Source organism: Acanthisitta chloris, unplaced genomic scaffold (genome assembly GCF_000695815.1).
Source record: "Acanthisitta chloris isolate BGI_N310 unplaced genomic scaffold, ASM69581v1 scaffold8324, whole genome shotgun sequence".
NCBI lineage: Eukaryota > Metazoa > Chordata > Aves > Passeriformes > Acanthisittidae > Acanthisitta > Acanthisitta chloris.
The window spans coordinates 27,329-50,098 of record NW_008669808.1 but is presented as its reverse complement, the minus strand read 5'-3'; the positions used below and the strand labels follow the sequence as shown (position 1 = coordinate 50,098).

Below are 22,770 nucleotides of genomic sequence, written 5' to 3'. Positions count from 1 at the left end.
ATAAATATGTGAATAGATATAAAAACTACTTATAAATGTATTTATTCTTATTTATGTAACAGTACTCAGAATGCCACAGGACATTTTGACTTTTCTGTATTGGCCCAGTACATTCACCCTTCACTGAAATCAAGCCTTAACTGTACAGATACAGCATCTTCATAACCACTCCTCCTGCACTATACCTGAGGGTGGAAAACAAGCAAGACTTCACAAAATTGAAGCTGCTAATATCAGTTCCCAAACCTGACTCAAGCCAAATGCTAGGGTAATGTTCCCAAAAAAAACCCCAAACCCCAAGCAAACAAAAAAAAAACAACAACAAAGAAACCAAACCCCAACTCAAAGAAACAACAACAACAAAAAAAAGGCAAAGAAACAGGGGTAACCTGTGAGGAACCTGAGTCTTGCACCTGACCTGTGGACTCCAATTGTCTCAGCACAGCAGTGCTGGGCCAATGCTGAGATTCAGCTCTGAGTAAGGATCCAAACTTCACCTGACGGGTCACCTATTAACATGTTGCTACAGCAACCATGGTCCTCCTTAAACTGATGATGGTCTTGCAACCAAGGCTGAGAGAATAATATCTTGAGGGGAATCAGAGGCCTCATTTTAACTCAGATCTAGTTAGTCTTTATAGCTCTGCCACAGCTTCCCTGTTTGACATTTTGGAAAGCATTTGCTCATCTCTACCCTTAGGTTTGTCTTCCACCCAACAGAGAAGGTGGAGATAATTTCACCCTCCTTTGAGGGCAAAACACCAGGTACCTGCATAGCACATTTTGGCTCCTCAAAAATGAGGTATGGTGGAGAAACAAGATGTTAGGAGAGCACATTATGTGCAGCTTTGCTAATTTGGGAATCTCTTTTTGTGTCTGGGAAGATGAGTAGAAATATTTTCTTTCTCAGGGTTTGCTCATCAGTAGAGAGGATGGATGACTGACTTACTTCTCAAGTGACTGACATCTGCTTTCATCTTCTCCTCTTTCTCCTTGTTGCAATCCAGAGAATTTAAGCCTTGCTCCAAGCTCTGCAATGCTTCCTCGGCTTCTCTCAGTCTCCTCTCCAGATCCATGCGTACCTTCACCTCAGCCTGAGGAAGAGAATTAGAATTGCTGAAAACCAGCTTGTGTCTCAGTAATCATCCTGGTAACTCACCAGGTCTATGAGGGACTTGCCACAGAGGAAAATGAAAAGACAATACTGATGAAAACCATTTAGAAATATTGTAAGACAACATAAAAGTTGTTCCTCATGTTTTCAGACAGAATCTGAAGTCTAGACTATTTTAATAGTTCTCCTTTACTCAGACTTTGATTTTAGCTTCCCTCTCATTGTATAAACCATGTGGAATCAGAGATGGTATTTCCACACATGAATTTGTGCTAATGCAAGTACTTGCAGCTGAGCAGGAACAGGAGGACATCATTCCAGCTGAGATGGACTTGAAATAAAGGCAGTCAATTCCCACAAAAGTGTGCACGGTACTTAGTTTCAGAAACAAACACAAGAAAAGTTAGAAATAAAGCAGCAGCTTAGCAAATGAGAATGAATAATACAGCTTAGGTCAACTTAGCTTTAGCTTGTCCAAGTGGAAGGTCACAGGATAAGAAAATATTAGAGATGCATGAAAAGGAATTGGGGGCTTTTTTAGACAAAATATTTGAATAAGGATTTTGAGTGCCAAACAGCCAATAATAAGCATAACCTTTACATTATATAGATTTAAATAAAATATCATACTTTGTCCAATTAGTTTTGCATAGTCTAATGTATCTTCTGTTATGAAGAAGGGCCGCGACCTCACTGCAATCCTCTGCTTTTGGACCCAAGTTCCTGCAGAGGTTACTGAAGATTTACAAATCTTAACATTGATTCTCTGAGCATAAGTGAGGAGGGAAGATTTCTGCTCGGTTCTGCCATGTCTATGTTAGCATTTTTTTGAAATAATCTTTATTCTTGCTTGTGTCTGCTTTCCTCTTACTTTTTTTTTTCCTCCCTCCATCTTTAGATGATGCTTTCACAGTAGCAAACTAAACTACTTTTACAGAATAGGGTAAATCAGATTTCAGAATGAGAAAATAAATAGTAGTCCTACATAGCTACAACACAGCATCTTCATGTGTTACCATGACATCATAGAGTGGTTTGGCTTGGAAGGGACTTTAAAGATCATCTAGTTCCAGCCTCCCTGCCATAGGCAGAGATACCTTTCACTAGACCAGGTTGCTCAAAGCCCCATCCAACCTGGGCCTGAACACTTCCAGGACATCCACAACTTCCCTGGGCAACCTGTTCCAGTGCCTCACCACCCCCACGGTAAAGAATTTCTTCATAATACCTAATCTACACCTCTCCTCCTTTAGTTTGAAGCCAATCCCCCTTGTCCTATCACTACATCCCCTTGTAAAAAGTCCCTCTCTAGCTCTCACGTAGCCCCCCTTTAGGTACAGGAAGGTGCTATAAGGTTTTATTCTCAGCATCTTCTCTTCTCCATGCTGAACAACTCCAGCTCTCTCAGCCTGTCTTCTTAGGAGAGGTGATGCAGACCTCTGAGCATCTTTGTGACCCTCCTCTGGACTGTTTGCAACAGGTCAATGTCCCTCCTGTGCTGAGGACCCCAGAGCTGGGTGCAGTACTCCAGGTGGGGTCTCACAAGGGCAGAGTAGAGGGGCAGAATCACCTCCCTCAACCTGCTGGTCATGCTGCTTTTGATGCGGCCCAGGATATGGTTGGCAATATGAAGCACAGCAAATTAAGATTTGTGACCATAATGTGATGGCTTGATAGGGGATGAACTGAAAGGGAAAATGAGAGAACTCTGCACCCAGGGAGAGCAATAAGCAACATATGCAGGGTATACCTTGAGGTCTCTCTCTGCCTGCTGCTTCTCTGCAGTCAGCTCCAAGAGTGAGTTCTGCAGCGCTTGTGGTTGGCAATATGAAGCACAGCAAATTAAGATTTGTGACCATAATGTGATGGCTTGATAGGGGATGAACTGAAAGGGAAAATGAGAGAACTCTGCACCCAGGGAGAGCAATAAGCAACATATGCAGGGTATACCTTGAGGTCTCTCTCTGCCTGCTGCTTCTCTGCAGTCAGCTCCAAGAGTGAGTTCTGCAGCGCTTGCGACTGGGAAGAACTCCCGCTCTGCTCTTCCTCCAATGCTCGGGATCGCTTCTCATTCTCCTTCATCCTGGTGCATGGCACAAAGAAAGGTGACCATTCCCACCCCAGCACAACACGCAGGAGGGAAAGGGGCTCAGTATCATGATGGGGCATGCTTAACTACCTGGCTGCCCTGAGCAAAGAGGCAGTAACAGGAGCACTGTCCGTGCTTCACTCCAATGACAAGCATTGCTGGAGAAAGCCAGAGGGACAGTTCTTGAACAGAACATCCCCAACCCCCTAAGGCCAAGGAGCATCAAACACTGCTTATGGACAAGTCCATAAACACATTCACATGCCCAGGTCTTGGCTTGATAGAAGTAGGCCCAGCTAGCAAGAAATTCATCTGCCCTGCCTCTCTCTGTCTCCTTTGTAGCATTTGTAACCTTAACTCTTGCCACGGGAACCAGACAAGCTTCCAGACTTGTCTTGGCAAACAAAAAGCAAGTCAGCAGACAGTCACATTATTTGGCAGCACTAAGCCTGAGCATGGCAGAAGTGTCCTCTTTGCTTCTCCCAAGAATGGAAATTGTAAGGGACCTTGCATCTCTGCAGGTCTCAGGATAAACACAGGAACAGTTTTGAAGTGATCCTGATTTTAAGCCTGCAAATATTTAGCCATACCCTTTCTGATAGCTTTACACCTGAGACAATTCCCCCCTGCAAGGGGAAAAACTGCCTCTTTTTCCACCACTCTCTTCACTGTGGATGACAACTTGTCCCTGCCCCCACTTCACCTCTTCTCCGCCAAGAGTTTCTCCTGCAGAAGTTGCTGCATCTTCTCTTCAATCTGTCGCAGGCTGCAGTGCAGTCCCCAAATGGGGCTTTGCTCCTTGCTGGGACTGGTTGGAGGTGGGACCTGGCTCTCATTTTCTTCCAGCATCTCCAGCATTTGCTGCTTTTCCAGGGAGAGCTCCTTGAAAAAGGACAGAGATTGTGAGTACCAGCCAAGTCTAATGTTTCTGCTCCTGTTGCTGCCTAGCTCTTCCCTATGAATCCCTCCATCCTTACATCCACATGCCTCATTCAGGTTAAAAACATGAATAACAAAATTTGGTTTACATTTCATACCTGTCTCATGAGGAGCAAGCCTCCACCTTAGCTTTTGCTGTGCAACAGGGAGAGGACCTGCAGGCTCCTTTGATGTGATATGCTGGTAACGACACAGCTCAGGGACTGCAGCCTTGTGCTTGCCCAGTGCATCGCAGATGTAAGTGGCTTCCCTGCCTTGCCTGCTCAACTTGCTCCTCAGTGTGAACTGGAGGCATCCCCTCTGTGGTACTTCTAAGTGCAGGGCAATGGGACATATGCTGTTTGCCTGTTAAGTGTTCAATCCACTGTGCAGCTAGGACATGAACGGTCCTTCCCTAGCTTTCCAGTTCTTTTTTCATACCTGTAACTACAGGCAAGGAGAAGAGCTCAAAAGAACAGATTTTTGGATAAACTTGCAGGATCTACACAAACCTTAAGGATGACCTTGCAGCTTTCCAGCTGTGTGGAAATTTCACAAACAATATACATTTAGAAAAGACACTTTTCCACAAATCCACCAGAATGATACCAAATAAGGAAAGATTTCAATATATCAACACTCTGTTTCCTAAATTCCCATGTGGTACATGATTCCCTGGAAACCATGCTCCTTTCTTTGAACAAGGAATGCCTCTCTGCTGCTCCAGTTTCCACTAGAACTTAGGGAGTTGCAGATCAAAAAAATTAAAATCTCTCACAGACTTACAGCCTTGTTGGCTGGAAGGGACCCTACAACAGGCTCTAGTCCAGCCTCCTGTTCAGGGCTGGTCTGTCAGCACAGCAAGATATGGTCAGCTGTGGCTTTCTACAGTCTAGTTGTGAAAACCTTCTGCAATGAAGGTTCCTCAGCCTCTCCCACTGCCTACCCATCTGGTGAAAATTATCTCCCTGGTGTTCAACCCAACCTTCCCAAACTGCAGCTTATAGTTATTGTCCTACCATCACATCACCTGGTACTGCTGAGAAAATTTTGATTCAGCTGGGCTCTGTGTCACTTTTCTGCAGGGGATTTTGGCCTTCGCAACAGCTACCAAATGAATCCTGTACAGGACTTAACGCTGGCACTAGCAGATGTGAGATTCATTCCATAGGACAGCATTGCTTTCGGCCCTAAATGCTGTCATTCAGAGGGAAGAAGTGGTCACTCACCTCTAGGGTGTTCTGTAAGGACTCTGTCAGGCTCCGCAACTCTTTCTTTTCTTCCTCCACTCCTTTGAGGGAGCGGGCTGTGAGCTCTAGCTCCCTAAGGAAGCAAGAAGTGTGACAGCTGTTGCTGAGGAACACTAGCCCCACACACTGCGCTCAGGCGGCACAGGCTGTGGATCTCTTGGTGCAGGACATGTCACTGCTGCTTGATACAGGCAGTCCTGGAGAGTCAGGAGCTTGCCAGGAAGCAACACATCATGCCTCGAGCACACTATGGCATCTGGGAACTTTACTGGGTCCCCTGATCATCAAACCAAACCCAACTCTTTTAGGTTTGTGTGCTTCTCTAGCCAGGGCAGGGCCACAGTTGTAACTGGAAGAGCTCAATCAGGGCAGCCACATCTAAGCACAGGTAGGTCTATGAAAACAAAAATGGTTTGCAAAATCACACTGGCTTTTCAGAGATGTTATTTAGGGAGAGAAAAGAAAAAAAATTAAAAGAGGGCAATGGCTAACAACACTCAGGGCAAAGCACTTAGACCCTTCCCTTTCTAAATGCATGTGTTCATATTTTGCATAGTGCAACTCTTAAAATGACAAAATTATTCTTGGTGAAGCAACATCATCATTGACCCAGTGTCATTCAGGTGATGGTGAAAAATCAGATCCAGGTATCTGGACCCTACATGGCTGGTCAGTCAATTGAACTAATTGCCTCTGAGATCCTCTCCAACACCTGTCCATTGCCATGCTACCCTGAGTAATCTGGGGTTTGTTCACATCCCAACCCTTTGAAGATAAACTGTTGGAGCCCTGAATGCAAAGTAAAACTAAGCTGTATTCTACTGGTCACACAGGCAACAGCAAATGAAGCAGCAAATGAAGGTAAACAGTCCACAGCCATTCCTGTTTCGGTCAATATAGCATCTATCTCTTTCCTATATGCACAAAATTGGTGGATTTTCAAACTGCTTTGCTTCACCACCACAGTGGCACTTCTGCCCAGTGTGGGAACTCCCGTCCTTTTCCTGCCCTGCTGCCTTACCGTCTGATCTCTTCCTGCTCCAGCCGCAGCTCCCGCACCACCTCTTCAAACTGCTGCTTCTCTGCTTCCAGGACCTGGTTCAGACGCTCGAGTTCCTGAACCAAAAGAGAAGGCAGGAATCTAACTCTGCAGACACAGTTACAAAAGGTTTCCCTGTTAACACTGCATGGAACTTTTAACCTGGCATTTAACCTGAGCTGTGTAGAGCCACAGGGTGTCTGATTCCACCACACTTCTGTCCAGAGGCAATTAGAAGGGATTGGAGGTTGGTGAGGATTTCTAGACATCCAGCAGTCCCAGCCAGGTTACCACACACCTGGAAAACCCAGACATGCTCCCTGCACAGGTCTGCCACATATAGACACAGAATGTCCAAAACTGCCTGAGAAAGCTGGACTCCACATGTGTATGCTATTTCCAGGCACCCACGTGTGTAGGTCCAGAAAACCTGGACAAGAATGCAACAGGCCCAGACTTGCTGTGTCTGAATTGTGATACTTCCACTAGCTCAGCCTTGTTGCACATCCCCACCGGGTCAGGAAAACACTAACTGTTCAGTTACAGCTTTGCACAGTTTAATCAACCTGTCACTATCTCTGTGCTGATAAAACCATGCTTAAAGAGCACCAAATACCACAAGCTGTCCTCAAGCAGTAAAACTGTCTCTTCCACTAGTCTAGAGGAAACAGTTCTACCAAGACCTGCTGCAGATGGAGAAAGACAGGGACAAAATACAGCAAGGGTCCTTCTCCTGGTCAGATCTCCTTGCAGCTGTAGCTGCTAGGCAGAACTGCTGCAGGCCCAGGCTGGTCACAAAAGAGCACTGACACTGGATAAATTCACAATAAGACTCTTGCTTCATAGTGTGGATAGATAGATGGTTCAAGCTGCTTTCCTAACACATTGCTCCGAAGCCTTCAGGCTCCCAGCAGGTCAGACTGCCACAGCTCAGTGAGTTGTACATTCAGTTCTTCACAGTACCAAACTCCTTCAGAATAACCTGTCCCCATCTGCTCTTTGTGAGCAATGGAGTTACTGTACATGGCTTTGTAAGAGAAGAGATCTGTTCCAGGATCTTTAGACAAGGGCATTTCCTTCTCTGGGGCTGTGGGCTGCGTAGCAGGCTACCTCACCAGAACGGGATGTCTCCCTGCAAAGGCAGAAGTAGCTTAGCCCTAAAGGAGTGTCCAAGCCACCTTTGGATTTTAGCTCTCCAGAAGTGTATGCAGGAAAAATATAGGCCTGAGAAGCCTTGGTCAGCATTGCTGTCTTTTCCTAAAGAGAGGCAACAGCCAGTTAGGATTAACTGAAAAAGAGCATGAGGCACTTTGCAAGGCTGCAATATGGTGTTCTACATCTATGCAGACTTTCCTACCCCATAATAGGACAATCCATTCACACAGCTGTCTTGCAATGACTATTATGGTGCTATAAAAATCAGTATAGGTTTGGTGTAAACACAAGAATGAGCCACTTTTACTATATTAAGCACATATAAGTTAGGAATGATTTGGAAAGCAATTATAAACTTTATAAAGCAGCCTGGTCTAGTGAAAGATGTTCCTGCCCATGGCAGGATGGTTGGAACTATATGATCGGTAAAGGTCCCTTTCAACCCAAACCATTCTATGATTCTAAGATAAATTAAGGTATAATAGTGACATCTAAGGGAGTGCTCTCTTGATTTTTCCCTAGTGCAATGTTATTATTCTCCCCATCTCTGGTGTGTCCAAAGAACAAACCATGTTGCTTTTTCTGCTTCGTCTTGAATCTGCCAAATTACAATTGTGTAGTTCAACCCAGTAAATATGAATTTAATTTGATTTTCCTCTCTGGTCCTCCTGGAGACATAATCACAAGCATGCTGCATGGAAAGTGCCTGGAAAGGGGAGCAGGGACATACCTCCAGGACCCATTCCATGGCACAGACTTTATTTTTCTCTTCAGCCACAGGGCACAGGGCTGGAGACTCTTGTGGCTCTGTGAGCCTCTCTGAACCCTGATGCACCTTCAAACCAACAACTCCCAATCTCCCAGTCCTGCCACATGCAAGTTGAAGAAAATTGGCTTATGATGAAGACTCACCTCTTTTTGCTCCCTCTGCAGGCATAGCTCTTCTGTTTCTTCCATTAGCTTATCTGCAAATACACACACAAAGACCAAGCATAGAGAAAAGCATTTTATATCCTGAGGTATCTATGAACATGAAACACTGACTGTTTGAAGCTTGAAAAAGCAGTGTTCCCTATTCCTTTGTGTGTATCTATCTGGGAGGCTCCAAAGGCTGAGATAGCACTAATGGGATGTTCTGTAACTTCCCTCCTGCCAAATAACTTAATAAACTATACAACCATAGTGCTGTGTACTCCTTCTAAGGTTTCCTCTCAATGTTCTTAAAGAGCATTAATGAACCAACCTTCACTGTCCTCTGGTGGAGTCAGGAAAATATTCTTATCTCTGCTTCACAGATGAAGAAACAAAGGCACAGAAAGGTTAAGTGGGTGCACAGGGTTGCACACCACCTAGCAGGAGTCAGTTCTCCTGCAGCTCAGTGCCCCATCCCCACCTGCCTAGCACATCACCCTCTCCTTAGACCCCTGGGCATCACTGCCACCTCCCTATTGTCACCTTGTAATGTCCCAGCCATACCCAGACATCAAAGCCCTAATTTAGCCACAAAACTTTTGCAGTTAATAGCAGGTGCCCTCAACATCTCTTGTTCTTGTCTACTGAAGACACATGCCCACCAGAGGCTCTGCTCTGCTCCTTACACTGTGACCTGATGGACCTGGACTGCACTGCTCTCTAACCTCAGAGGCTGTGCCTCAGGCAGCTCTTAGTTATGCTTACAAGAAGCTAGACACTCCTCATAGTTAAACCTAGGGTTTAGCTCTCAGCTCTGCCACCTGGCTGCCACGTGAGCAGGGGCAGATTCACTGTAGCACTTTAGATAGTCTTCCCTTTATCAGGCAAGTAGGATTCTACTGGTTTCCTTGGTATGGGGGACCTGATGAGATTACTACTGCTGGTAGGATTACTGCTGCTAGGAGGAATGCAGACCTCCACCTCTGGCCCACAACAGGGCTCCTGGTGCCAGAGAAATACTACTACATTACCAAAGCTCTGCTGACCATCACCACTGCCTTTCCTTCCCACTCTCTACCTCTTCCTCCTAGCCAGGACCCAGGACAGATGCACTGGAATTAGACAGAGGCTCTCCCACCTTCCCTCTTCTGCCCTTCCTAGGGAGCCCAAGCTCTGGGCTTGATGGACTTCTGTAAGGTCCCTGTCTGAGAGAGAAACCTGTATCCCAGCTGGGTGGGAGGCAGGTGGAAGGTAACTCAGTGTGGATTCAGGGACTCCCTCAGAGCAGTGTTTGCTTCCTCCAGAGAGCCTTGACCTGCTTCCAAGAGCAGTGCCTGACCTCAAAGCTTAACTACAGGATGGACACAGATCATTGACTGTAAGGCTAATGAGGCAAAAGCCTAAGCAGTTATACAGAAATAGACAATTGCTGTCAAAAGAAAGTAACCAGCTGTGACAATTGCCTAGCTCTGAATGTTCTTGTCATGGACTGAAGAACTCAGTGAAATATACATCTTATATTTCAAATATCTCCTGTTTGCCACAGAATGTGTATTTCTCTATTTCTCCATCATCTTGTCTTTCATCATACTCAAGACTCCTCTAGTCTTTTAGTCTCTTTAGTTTGCTCTGGTCATTGCAAAATCATGTTTTGATAAAACTTTCCTGTTTCAAATTTTCTGTTCACATCTCTTCAGGTCTTCCTCTCAGCACTCCCCATTATCCCTTTGTCAGGTGTGGAACCAACTCCTCCCTGCCTGCCTCACATAGGAGCCCATCCATCACCTCACAGACGTCCAGATCCTACCTTAATATTTGCATGTTTTGACTCCCTTCAAACCTGAATTTCAGCTGCAGACTACTCAAAACCTTCATCCAATAAAAGTCAACAGTAAAAACCTGTAGCTGCTTGGCTTGACCACACCGACAACACCAGGAAAACCAAAATGGCTATTTTGGGGTTTACAGTTTTTGGAAGTAAGTTTCCTACCTAAATACTCCTGTTTCTCCTTAGCCAGCTGCAGTCCTTGGGCTTCCAGGCTCTCAATCATGGCTTCTCCCAGCTGGGCATTCTTCCAGGTCCTAGGAACAGCAGACGCAATGCAGGCAATGTATGAGAGATAAGGGTTCCACAGATTGAGGCTAGACTCAGCCTAGGACTACCAAGGGATTCAAACATGCAGACTCATCAGCTGGGACAGCGATTCACTAATTTTTCTGCACAAATGAACTGGAGAAATTTCCCTGATATTCAGTAATTTTTAATTTTTTAAAAACATACATGAGCTGTACATCAACATCTCACAGCTATTCACATATCTTTTCCCTGTGTTTTGGAGATCTTAATCTTATGGACTTTCCAGACCAATCCAGCACATGCACAGCCTCCAGCTGCAACAGGATGTATGTGGAACCCTTTAAATGGATCCTAACAGACTTTAGAACCAGATTTTAGGTTTTAACTCGAATAACTTCCCACTGCCAGTGACATTGTCTTCTGCAGCCTTTCCAATATTTTGTTGTTGTAGTCACTCTTCCCCTTCAAACATTAACCATTTATTGAAGCCTTCTATCTTCATCTGTCTTCATTCTTTCTGGTATCCATTATCCATCCTGAAACCACTCAATCCCTTCTCTGCTAACGCTGTAAGCTGCTAGGACTTGGTGTCTGGCCCTACACTATGAATGAAGTGCTTCTTCCTGTAAAAACAATGAAGAACCAGAGATAAAAGCCAGACAAGATGCTGGCAAGTAGGGAATGTTAAAGGAAGCAAGCAAATTCAAAGAGGACCTTGTGTTATTCTGGGACCATTTGGCCAGAGGATCTCAAGGTCTCTTAAACACTTTATGAAGACAAGCTACAAAAAAAAGTCTGTGTAGCAGATGCCCATTACTGATTGATTTGATGAACAGGATAGACTTTAATACAGATGTTAAATACCAAGGACAAGGACACACAAATAAAAAACAGAACCAGAAATGGAATTCGTTGCTCACTTCTATTCATGTTTCATTTAGGAAAAAAAGTATCTACACACATAAAATGTGTAACATTAAAAGACACATAAAATTGATCCCAACCTATTTATATAGATCACATACAGGAACAGCAATTGCTGCCCAGAAATTCTGTCATCATTGTTAAATCCTAAGGGATCTTATTAATATTAAGTATCTGTGAGTCTTCCTGTACGAGGCCTCTTTGTGAGCCATTTGAAATGGTAGCTTTGCCAACTGTTAAGTTGGCAATCACTTATAAAATAATTTCAAGACAACCTGTACTTTGTCTCTTACAAAAGCCAGACGAATACTAAACACACACCACCCCAGGGACCAGGCAGCTCACAGCTCCAGCAGCCCAAGCACTGCCTTGTGCTCTTTGCAGATAGCTGAGTTTCTTTTCAGCTAATGAGGCTATTTCTAAAGTGCAGAGGAAATTAGAAGGCTAATTAAAAAGGTGCTGTTTTGCCCACAGGTAGACATCTCCATCTTGAGTGAGAACATGTGGGTATGAATGTATTTTTTTCACTAACATTCCCTGATACAGGATGAACCTGACCTTACAGAAGCCAAAAGCAAACAGCTCAAGGGGGAGTGAGGGGAAGGACAGAGTTTATCATATGATTACATGGAGGGCTTCAAAACAGCTGTAGTCTTTAAGGTGTCTGTTGATTAGATTCACTTTTTTAATGTTCCCTCCCTTCCCCAGCCTAACTATGTCACCCTGTCTAACTCCAAGGTTACTACACCCACTTTCGTGTAACTTAGAAGCAGCACTCATATCACTGTGTAGAATTTAAGCTTTAATTTCTTTTATCTGATGGAATCAGTGCTGGTTACACATCAGGTATAGGCCGAGACTTCAGCTGAGAGGCAAGCAAGGGCTCTGTTTATTTTGTATTTCTTGCCAAGTGAGTTTTCATCAGAAAAAGCTACACTGCTTAAAGTGCTGGAACACACAGGGCCAGGAAGGCTCTTGGGACAAGTAGAAAGCCAATGTATAATGTAATTCTGAAAAAAAACAAACCCAAAGCTGTATAGTATCACCATTTGCTATGCATCTCAATCATTGTCTCTTCCAGTCTTTTTGCAGCACTGGGAACATCTCTCTAGTTTTGCCTGCATTTTATCTAAGGAGTGCCCAGAACCAATTTTTGGAAACACTTTGCAGTTCACAGTCCACTGGACATATGTACTATGTTACTTTTCCCCCCACATTGCCCACCAAGTCTACTTTTAACTAGCGTATGGAATGCTGCTGTGGGCAGAGAGCGTACATGTGCCACTCTCCCCCACCAGCAGCAGAAAAAGCCTCTGGGTGAGAAGACAGACTAGTTGTCTGGGAGCCAGGGCTTTGTGCATTTCCAAAAACCTGTCAAGGTTGGTAAATTCAAGCCACAACACAATAGAAGGGTGTAGAGACCATCAGTTCCCTTCCACATTGAATAAACCATTCCCTGTATAACAGGAGGCTTGGAAAGTAGTAAAGAGCTGAAGGTATCACTGAGCTGACTATGGTGGTGGAGACAATAAGCAGTTCTGCAGGCACACGCACACCACGCACTCCAGATGGAAAGGGACAGCTGACAAAATGAAAACAAAGGACACTTTCCAGCTTGGGTTCATTTTTACCTCTTTCTCCTATTTCCGTATCTCAGTCTATGGAGTTTGCATTGGAGGGTTTTTTTTTTGAGGATGTTTGTGTGGGTTTTTCTTTTTTCCTTTAGCTGGTTTTAAATAACAACGGAGACTGCAGGACCATCATAACTAACCTAAGTGCTGCAGTGGCACTGGCAGTACAATCTCCATCTAAGAACAACAGGACACTGAAACAGATTGCCTAGACTATTTCAGCTGTATCCTTTTAGCTTTCCTATTCACTGCAGACCAATTTATTGGCCCATGCTGGCCTTTCTGACTTAGCTTAGCTCCCAACCTGACCCTGCTAACATAAATCACACAATCTGTGCTTTTCCTCACTTGCAGGCTGTCATCAGCACTGATGAGGCCAGCACAGGAGCTGCATCGCTCTCCTCTGATGCCAGACCGGGAGCAGAGAGGGCAGTGAAGGGGGTGCCTCAGGCAGATTTTCAGCTAGGTGCAGGTAATCTGCTGTATGATAGCAACCACTATCTAGCTCCTGTTTTAAACACTACTGCTGGAATATTGAAGCAAGGACTAGAGTAAAGGCTGTCCCTGTGACATACACAGCCATGCAGGGCTTGCTTGTGAGAACCCCTCCTGAGCTATGCAGCCATGCTCCTTCCCTCCCATACACACCTGAAAGATGAGTTTAGTACCAAATTATTGCCCTTTGCAATAGTTCATCTTAGCATTGGTGAAGGTAAGTGCAGAGCTGCACTATTGAAGAAAAACTTCCAAATTGCTCAAGGGCTAAATGTGTGTCTCTTCTCCTCTGCAGTGACCAAGACTGCTCATGCCAAGTAGGTGACACTCCTCTGCCTTGCATCTTGCCTCCCATGGGACTCATGCTCCCATGAAAATTTAATGGACAGCTTTGTGTTGCGGTTCATACACTACTGTGCAGGTAACAGCTTGCCCCAGCACCAAAGCCAGGCACACCACAGCAGCACAGAGCTTGGCTTGGGCTGATCCACCATAACTCTGGGCTCCCCATTCATTAAAAATTGACATTTTGAGTCTCATAGCATGGAAATTAACTGAGATATTGCCTTTGCCATGTAGATACTGGTATTACATGGTAAACAGCTTTGTCCCTACAGTGGCAAGAGACCACACACACATTGTAATGCAGCCATGAAGGGCAGAGCAAAGTGCTCATTGCTTCAAGCCTCATAGCTGAATAGTAGACTCTGCTCTACAGACTCAGGAAGTTTCTAGACCTGGCTCGGGAAAGTCAAATCCCTGTTTTGGCACTACCTTTTCCTGCATCTGCTGAGATTTAAAATGAGCCTGCTCTGGTTTTGCAGGTCAGCTGCTCATTGCACTGTCAGGCTCCTGGGTGCTGAGGGATTGCAGAGCTGGAAGCCAACAAGCTGCAAATCTCCCTCCAGCATTCTCAGCAGTGTGTGAACTCAGTACTGTATGCATACAGCAGTCAAACTCCCTCACCCCTGCAGCTGGACTAGGAATGCTTTGCTAACACCTCCTCTCCTGGGATTTAACCTACCTCCACATTTCAGAATGAAACTGTCTTGAGAGGCCAAATCCTGCTGCTGTGTGGCCTGAGTGCCCCCAGGTCTGGGGAGACGGGATAGACAGATACACAGGTGTTTCAGGGCTGTTACTGACACCTCAGCATGACCAGCACTGCACTGGTGAGGTCCCTGCTTGCAGCAGGACGTAGAGTCACATGGACAGCTGCTCACTGCCTTCACACCTTGCCTGTTCTGCCCGTACTTTACCCCAAATTCATACAGGGAGGTTTTCTCCCCTTTGCCAAGCCCACAGACCTGGCTGGCTTCCCACACAAAAGGGACCAGGAGGGCTCTCGTTTGGGCCCAGGTCCCACCTCTCTGAGGCAAGAGAGAGGGACAGCAGATGCCACTTAGTGTACCAGCATGGGGTTGTGAGCAGAGCCACACTGCACACCAAGGCAGGAAGCTTTGTGCCAGTTTTAGAGCACTCCTATTTAGGGAGAGAACAAATCCAGGAGGCAAGCGAAGCTGTCGCTAGTTTTAAGGAGCTTGTCTGACTCCCATAGTCCTTCTATCCAGGCTTCTCCCTCTTTATCCTTTACACATCTACAGAGCAGATCAAAGCAAATAAGGAAGAGAAAGGAGCTTACACTTTTCCAGATTCCTGTAGCATCTCCAGCCACTGAGCCTGCTCAAACTCTGATTCGGCTGCTAGAACAATGTTACCCTGGAAGAGGGGAGGGGAGGGGAAAGAAACCTGGATTAGAGAGGCTGGTGCCTTATGTGCCTGTGTGCGCTCAGGCAGTGAACAGCTAGCACAGCTGTGGAGGGGGGAGAGCCCACCACAGTATTCCACCTCCACAGGAAGCACCACATGGGAGCAAATAGTGGCCCAGGGCTACCACATTGGAAACTGTGCACACAGCAAGTGGTCATGGTAGGAATAAAATGATAGAGCAACATGAGCTCTAGGGCTCCTGAGTATCTGTCTACTGGTTTGCTAGTATCATAAAACCTGGCATCAGAATGTGCAAGTTTCCTTGTTAGTTGTCAAAGCAGCAGCAGCAAAGCCTTGAAGGGACTTGGGATGCTAAGCCACCCTCTCTGTCAGGATAGTCTGCCCAGACAGGGTAGGCATACCTTGGTGGGGAGAGAAAAGACTGCCAATCCAGCTCTGCTCAGCATTAACATGTTTTGTGGTGTCTGGGGTTTTTTTAGAAGAAAAGAAATCTACTTACATGGAAGTCTTCATGAGAGATCTTTATGGCATAAGGCATGTTGGCCTCTTCTTTGGGCTCCACGATGCAGCCTCCCAGGGGTATGACACCCTGGGGATAAACCAGAGCACTTCAATCAATCAGCAAAACCAGCTATAACTATTAACTGCCCAGGAACTGAACTTTCACACTTGGTCACTTGTGGGCCTCTGCCTTGGCTACCCCAGGAGGGGCACTACACATACTCTTCCTGAAAAGCAAAGGGACTACCACCACCACCAGGAAACCCCCAATTGGTATCTGAAAGGGGGTAAAGAAGGCAGTCCTGCATTCCTCATGGAGGGAATGCTGTCAGCTAGAACATGGAAGCAGGAACTCTTATCAAGGAGGTGATCTCCCGCTAGGGGCAGACATTACATATTTAGTGTGGCACTATGAGAGAGGCTGTGCATCCATTACAGTCACCACCAGTAGGTCGACAGCCCACATGTGCTGTGTGGGCAGAGACAGCCAGCTGGCTGCCCCTAACCAGGATGGATGGAATCAGCACCTTTGGAAGCACATGTATTTCATCAGCCTCCAGGGACTAGAGAGGACAAAAGCAGACTCAGAGCACAGGGTCCCCCAGTGAGAGCTCCAGGCAGCAGAGCTACAGAGGTCACTTCTCAGGACTGAGTGGGTTATCAGATGTTAACAAGTGCAAGTACAGGTGAGGAACAAGTAGCAAACAAAGCTGTTAGTTCCAACACTGGCTTTGCCATCAGTACTTTTAAGCCACAATATTAGTTGATTAGGAGATCACAAAGACAAGGGAATACATCTACTATCAGACATAAAATATGGAAGTTATATACGTGCTGAATCATTAAGTATCCCAAAATGGTACTGACATGATTCTCTCTTTTTTTTTTTTTTTTTTTTTTTTGGAAGCTTTTCTGGATCTGTGAGAAGTCTGTGACTTACCTCTTGTTCACTTGCTAGAGGGGGGAGCTAGAAATAGAATAACCCCATCCCTGTGCAAATGCAGCTCACCTTGGGGTGGATATTGAAGTATTTATTGCTTTCAAAACTCTTCTTCTCACTCTCAGCATAGTAGAGCAGGAAGCTTTCCTTAATGATGAAGAACCTTCAAGACAGAGAAAGGAAATATATTCTGCTAGAACAGAGGTTGCGTTCACAGCACAATATCCACCTAACTAAAGCTACTTTCTGAGCAGAAGAGTTTACTACACCCACCTAAGCCTAAAGTGAGGCACCTCACTCAGGCTCATAGCCAAGAGGTCTTAACATCAAGTGTCAAGTTCAAGTACTTTGTGCTTTGTTTATTGCAGTGTGCACACACCAGTGTTGCAGGCAAACCACAGCTCCATTTACTCACATGGCAATGCTCTGTGCCCAAGACAGGACCAAAGACTTTTGATGTCTCTACCTGTCTGTGCCTGCTCTATCTAGTTCATCTATTGGATTCAACCTATTGGAAGAGAGATACTCTTTTTTTTTTAAGGGTGTCTCTAACATGGCCTGAGACAACTGAAAGCTTATTTTTGTAATGTGCTCCCTGACACCCTCTTTCCTTCCATCTCACCATAAGCCAGAAGGGAAGTGTCTAATACCAAGTCATATGCCAGGAAGAGTCACAGGCTAGCATCCCCAGGTGACTCCTGAGGGAAAAAAAATTGGCCCAGAGCACTCAGGAGCAGAAATAAATGTTAGAGATATTTTTAATCAGAGCTCCTGGCAAAGTCTCTTGTCATTGACCTTCATAACTACAAAGGAAATTGAAATTTTTTCTCATATGCGTCATGTTAAAATGTGCCTCGTTCTGCTCAGTTAGCCTTGGGTGTGCTCTGATGATCACTGTATAGTAGCCACAAAATATCACATCTGTAAACCAAGTCTCTAATTTACTGGAGCATGTCCCCAAAACTATGATTAAACGAGTGCCACTTTTAACTTATTTGGATTTCCAAATGCCCCTGAGAGAGTCCCTTCTCTCTTCAAGAATTGAGGTTGCAGTTACTCTGCAGGCAGTGGTACAGGGGAGAGATATCTGACTTAGTTTCAATTTGGTCTAAATCTCTGCAGCACTCAAAAATTATAAAGAACAGGTGAAAAATCAGAGACAAGTTTAGTAGGGAGGTTTCAAAACAGTAGGTGACAAAGAAAACGTATTGTACTCTTCTGTACATATTTTCTGACATGAGAAAAGAGGAATTTGGAAAGAAAGTGAAAGGCAGTAAGTTGAAAATTAATACAGAACACCTTGAAAATTAATACAGAATGCCTGCACAAAACACTTTTATATGGTCCTGAGGACAAGAGATCATGAGGAAACTGGAAAGGGTAAGACATATCCATGAATAATGAGAACTTCCCCATGAAACCTTCCTGTTTCTGTGAAGGAATAGGAGGAGACTTCTACAGGCAGCACTGTCCAGTTGTGCAGCCTGGGCTTTTCTGCACCTTCTCCTGAAGCCACTGTTAGTGATGGGCTACAGGCCGAGGAGGCCCATCCACAAGGGCAGTTCTAACAATAATAATAAATGTAATTATCAATAATATGCAATATAACAACAACAATAATAGTAATAAAAATAAAACCCCACATTATTATACTCAGATTAAACCTTTACCAGTTCCACCAGCTTCTCTCTTGCTTTCCTGCCATGGTTCTGGCAACAGATGATATTGCCAAATGCCACAGGAACATGAACCATGGGCTCTCAGAGAGACCAAAAAATATAGAACAAAGCTAAACTTCTGAATATTTGCAGCAAGCTCAAGCTCTGCACCTACTTTGCACCTGCCCCAAAACGTTTGAAAGTGACAGTCATTGAATATGTGTGTATTTACATCCAGAAATCTTCAGAACATACAGACACCAGCAGCTATTATTGTGCTCCAATGTTTTTCCTGTATCTGTTCATGTTGACATCAGAGGAGTGGAGAAGCAGTGAGCTTGCTCCCTCAGCTGGACACAGCCTTGTCATTTGATACTCTGGAACACCACGACTGCCCAACCTCACCTCTTGTTCTTGACCATCGCCTGGCAAAATCTCTCTAAGCAGCACAGAAAGACTCAACGCAAAAATCACTCTTCTGCACTGAGCTTATTTAGTTGGTAGAGGACTAAAAAGATGCTAATTCACAGTGCAGCCTGTCCAAAAAGTTATCTGAGTAGGAGCAATTACTATTCACCTTTCATCCAGGGCACCATCTCCCTTCCAGGCCAAACTCATGTTCCAGTGCACCTCCCAGAGCACTTGCACCTAACAACCCCTCAGGAAAGCAAATGTGTGACTTTGCCCGTGGTGGCTGTCCATACTTGAACTGCTCACACAACTTTGAGACACCAGCCCGTTTAGAAGATGCATTAGGCTCATCTCTGGGGGACACACTAGACAGAGTGGATTCATCAAGGTCTCACCTCTGTGTGAAACAAGGACTGGCATTTTTAGGTATATTTGCATTAATGGCAAAGGCAGCCACAGCCCTTGCAGCAGGCTCAGAGCTGACTCTGGCCAAGACAGACATCAGAGTGACCTCCACAGAGCAGATTCTGGTTCCTCCTGTCCATATCACTTCTGTGAATAGCAGCCTTGTGCCTTCCTGATTCATTTTCCCTTCCATCTCCAACTATTAACTCTGTAGAAAAGTTTTCTTACAAGTAGCTGCATCTTCATGTTATGTCTCTAATGCTTAGTTCAATGAGGACTTGATTTTTAGAGGGAAATGTTACGTTATCTGCACAATAAACACAGAAATAACACCTTTAAAGAACAATCCTGCCTGGCCAATGGCCTATACTTGGCCCAGTGGGTCAGAGGGAACTAGATACTGTGGGCACAAATATGAATCTAAGGAGTAAAATCCAACACACCACATGAAATGGAGAGTCTATTCATAATTTTCAGCATTCTTTTCAGTCTGAACAACCTCAAGAAAACAGTTGCAAGACAGGTAAAGATACTGATCTTTAACTGTGTGATTTTTAATCTAAATGTTAAACCCCCGTTACAGCCTGGCTTTAGTTCGTTACGCAATTTTTATTGCTCAGTGCTTCTGATAATCCTCATATTATACATTATGCTCCAATGGAAGCCAAAGTCAAAACAAAAACAAGAGAAAAACACAGCACAAATCTCTGAGAATTGATGAGTCTCTGACAGATTAATGAACTTTTAGATCCCTGACCTCACAGATGCAGAGAGAAAATGTAGGGATTTGGAATGAAAATGTACAAGAGTTTAAAAAGTAATAAGAAAATATCCTGCTGCAAGTAATGAGGGAAAAACATTGAAAATCCAGTTAGCTTGTGGATATAATGTACTTATGCTCAGATCATATTCCCTCATCTATCCTTACCTGGAAGGCAACATCTAAGCACCCAAGAGCATCACTTTGACCTGCAGGACAAAGTCTCCATAGAACAATACAGGGACAATCGGTGCAGCACGGTGAAAAGAGGGATGAAGTAAAGTAGAGGAGAGTTACAACACTCAAGAGTAAGTTAACAACTAAAGCAGGAGCCAAGTGAGCAAGAGCAGAAAGGGGAAAAATGGCCAAGGGAGAATGGGGAGAGACACCAGTTGGGACTGTCACTGGGGGACTGGAAACACTGAACATGTATCTGAATTAGGCACAGATGTGACAGCAGAAGAAAAGGGAGTGCTGGAAAGATGGAGATTTTGAATTCAAAAAAAGAAACCAAAACCCCCAAGAGATTTAAAAATGAAGCATCATTCAGAAGTTCTGGAGAGCAGCAGTAAAGGTGAGAGAGAAGAGACAGCCTGGGACAGTCACCCACATGCTACACAGACCCATCTTCATGGCAATAACATGCAAGATTACTTTAAAGCAAGTCCCTCCCATGATAAAACCACCCAATATATCGTTCCTTCTGTTCCAGTCCTTATACTCCAGAACCAACTTCCTTCCAAACCCTACAGATTCCTTGTGTTCACCTCTCACTGACCTATGCCTGGTCCCCCAGGACCCTCAGCTGCCATGCTTGCACCTTATCTTCCATATCATCCCTGCCCCAGAGTCACCTCCCCATCTCTATCCCACCTACTATCACTAAAATATTTACTACTTGTCGAAGATGGGGATGACTTCTAGGAATAGAACAGCACTAAATAAATAATGACAGAGAGCAGAGGTGGGCCATTTGCCTGCAAGAAATTTTTATTAGGAAGAAGAAAGCCTTTTAAGAATGTCTCCTGCATGGCACATTGCCTTCCCCTCTGTTACTCTGTCCACCTCTTTTCTGTACAAGTCACATTAGTTTCCAGACAAAATTCATTTAAATATCAATATTTGGGAGCTGAGTAGGGAGCATCAGCACAAACTCTTTCCTGGGCGAAAATAGGCCATTGTTGGGGGGGATGGGGGGTGGGAAATAAAGCCTGCACACAGGTCAAGTATGGCTACAAACACAAAACTGCTTCCCAAGCAACATTTAACTATTTTTCAGGCTATTCCAGCTTCACTGGCTTAGACCAGACAGCACTCTGGTGCCTACACAGAGCAAAACTGGGAAATCTGGCTTTAGAAATGGATTTGATGTGCTGTGTCTACACTGCAGACCGCAGCAAAGAGGTACTTACCCACAAAAGGTGAGAGATTCAGTGACTCACATAAAGAAACTACACCAACTCTAAACTTAAATCTGACCCATCACTTCAGTATTACAGAGTATACTTTGGTCCTTGGTAAAAGGTTATAGTAAATGCTAACCAGCCTCGAACATCCTGGCTGCTGACAACACACAGCAGCTTACAACTCCTCAGCACCAGATGGGAGACAATTTAGAGCCACCTTCTCCCCAGGGGAGAGTCTGCATGTGCTGTTCCAAACACACCATCACCGTCAGACAGCACAGCAGTACTGATGCTGGTCCACAAACCCCTGCAAACAAGACACACGCAGGTATAGACCTACATGCACGGTCAGTTCAGCCTAGCCATCTCACACTCAAGGGACTCAAAGAGCTTTAACAACTGCTAAAGAACAAAGTCAAGCAGTTTGGGGACAAAAAAATTGAGCTGACTCTCCCTCTTTCATGAAACGATTGTAAGATAATTATCTAGAAGAGACAGCTAGTCCCTGTTCCCACCCTGAAGTGCACATAGCACAAGGTCTGAACAGATAAAGAAGAGAGCACAATGGGATGCCACATGTGTAAAGCAATCTCAGAACAGCAGGGAAGCTATGCCCAAAGTTTTACCCCCAGCCTCTGCCTGCCTAGCTGCACTTGAAGAGTCAAGCACTCAGGCTGTAACTTACCCAGCACCCTCAGGCTTTGTATTTCACCCGAGCATCCCTCAGCAAGTGTGGCTTACCTCCTGGACCACTTGGCCGACTGCCTCCCAAAGGGTCTCTTCCAGAGCACGCCGTACAGCTGCACTTTGGTGCTGATGTCCAAAGCATCTGAATCTGCCTGTTCCATGGATGGAGAAGGGGATACAGAACTGGATTTTGAAGCAAACATTATAGATGGATCTGGTTCTAACTCTCCCCCTCTGTGTAGCAGCTCAGGGAATCCGATTAAATGCAATGAACCAGAAGGACGTAACCAGCCCAGCAGACAGAGAGACTGGGCTTTGGTTTGAATCAATAACTTGACTGCTCAGCACTCAGTCAGTAATTCTCTCCCTGATGCACAGATGATGAGAGTTTCCTCATTGCGTATTGCTTCCTGATGCATTACAGCCAGCACACATCTCAGCCCAAGGGAGAAAAAGTGAAGAGAGTCAGACCTCAAGAACACAGAGAAGCAGAAAGAGCTCATCAGAGAGAAAGCTCTCAGCAACAACAGAAGCCAAAATACCTCTGCACCAGAGCCAGCTTGGAAGGTTATTTCACTCGACATTGCAGCATCCCAGGCAGAAATTAGGGCAAGACAGACGTTTTACTGTCAGGCATCTCTGACACATATTCCCCAAATCTTGCGCT

General features: G+C 45.0%; 1 protein-coding gene across 1 annotated transcript in view; it reads right to left on the bottom strand.

Annotated features, from left to right (window-relative positions):
- Positions 1–22,306, bottom strand: part of PLEKHD1 (pleckstrin homology domain containing, family D (with coiled-coil domains) member 1) — a 24,292-nt gene extending 1,986 nt beyond the window's left edge. Inside the window, exons 1-11 of the mRNA XM_009073454.1 lie at positions 22,158–22,306; positions 16,846–16,939; positions 15,835–15,924; positions 15,247–15,323; positions 10,468–10,559; positions 8,478–8,530; positions 6,393–6,487; positions 5,351–5,444; positions 3,907–4,085; positions 3,065–3,197; positions 950–1,094 (exon numbers count right to left, since the gene is read on the bottom strand). Coding sequence (XP_009071702.1) covers positions 950–1,094; positions 3,065–3,197; positions 3,907–4,085; positions 5,351–5,444; positions 6,393–6,487; positions 8,478–8,530; positions 10,468–10,559; positions 15,247–15,323; positions 15,835–15,924; positions 16,846–16,939; positions 22,158–22,306 — 1,201 coding nt within the window. The remainder of the gene's footprint in view (positions 1–949; positions 1,095–3,064; positions 3,198–3,906; positions 4,086–5,350; positions 5,445–6,392; positions 6,488–8,477; positions 8,531–10,467; positions 10,560–15,246; positions 15,324–15,834; positions 15,925–16,845; positions 16,940–22,157) is intronic.
- Between the last annotated feature and the right edge of the window lie 464 nt (positions 22,307–22,770).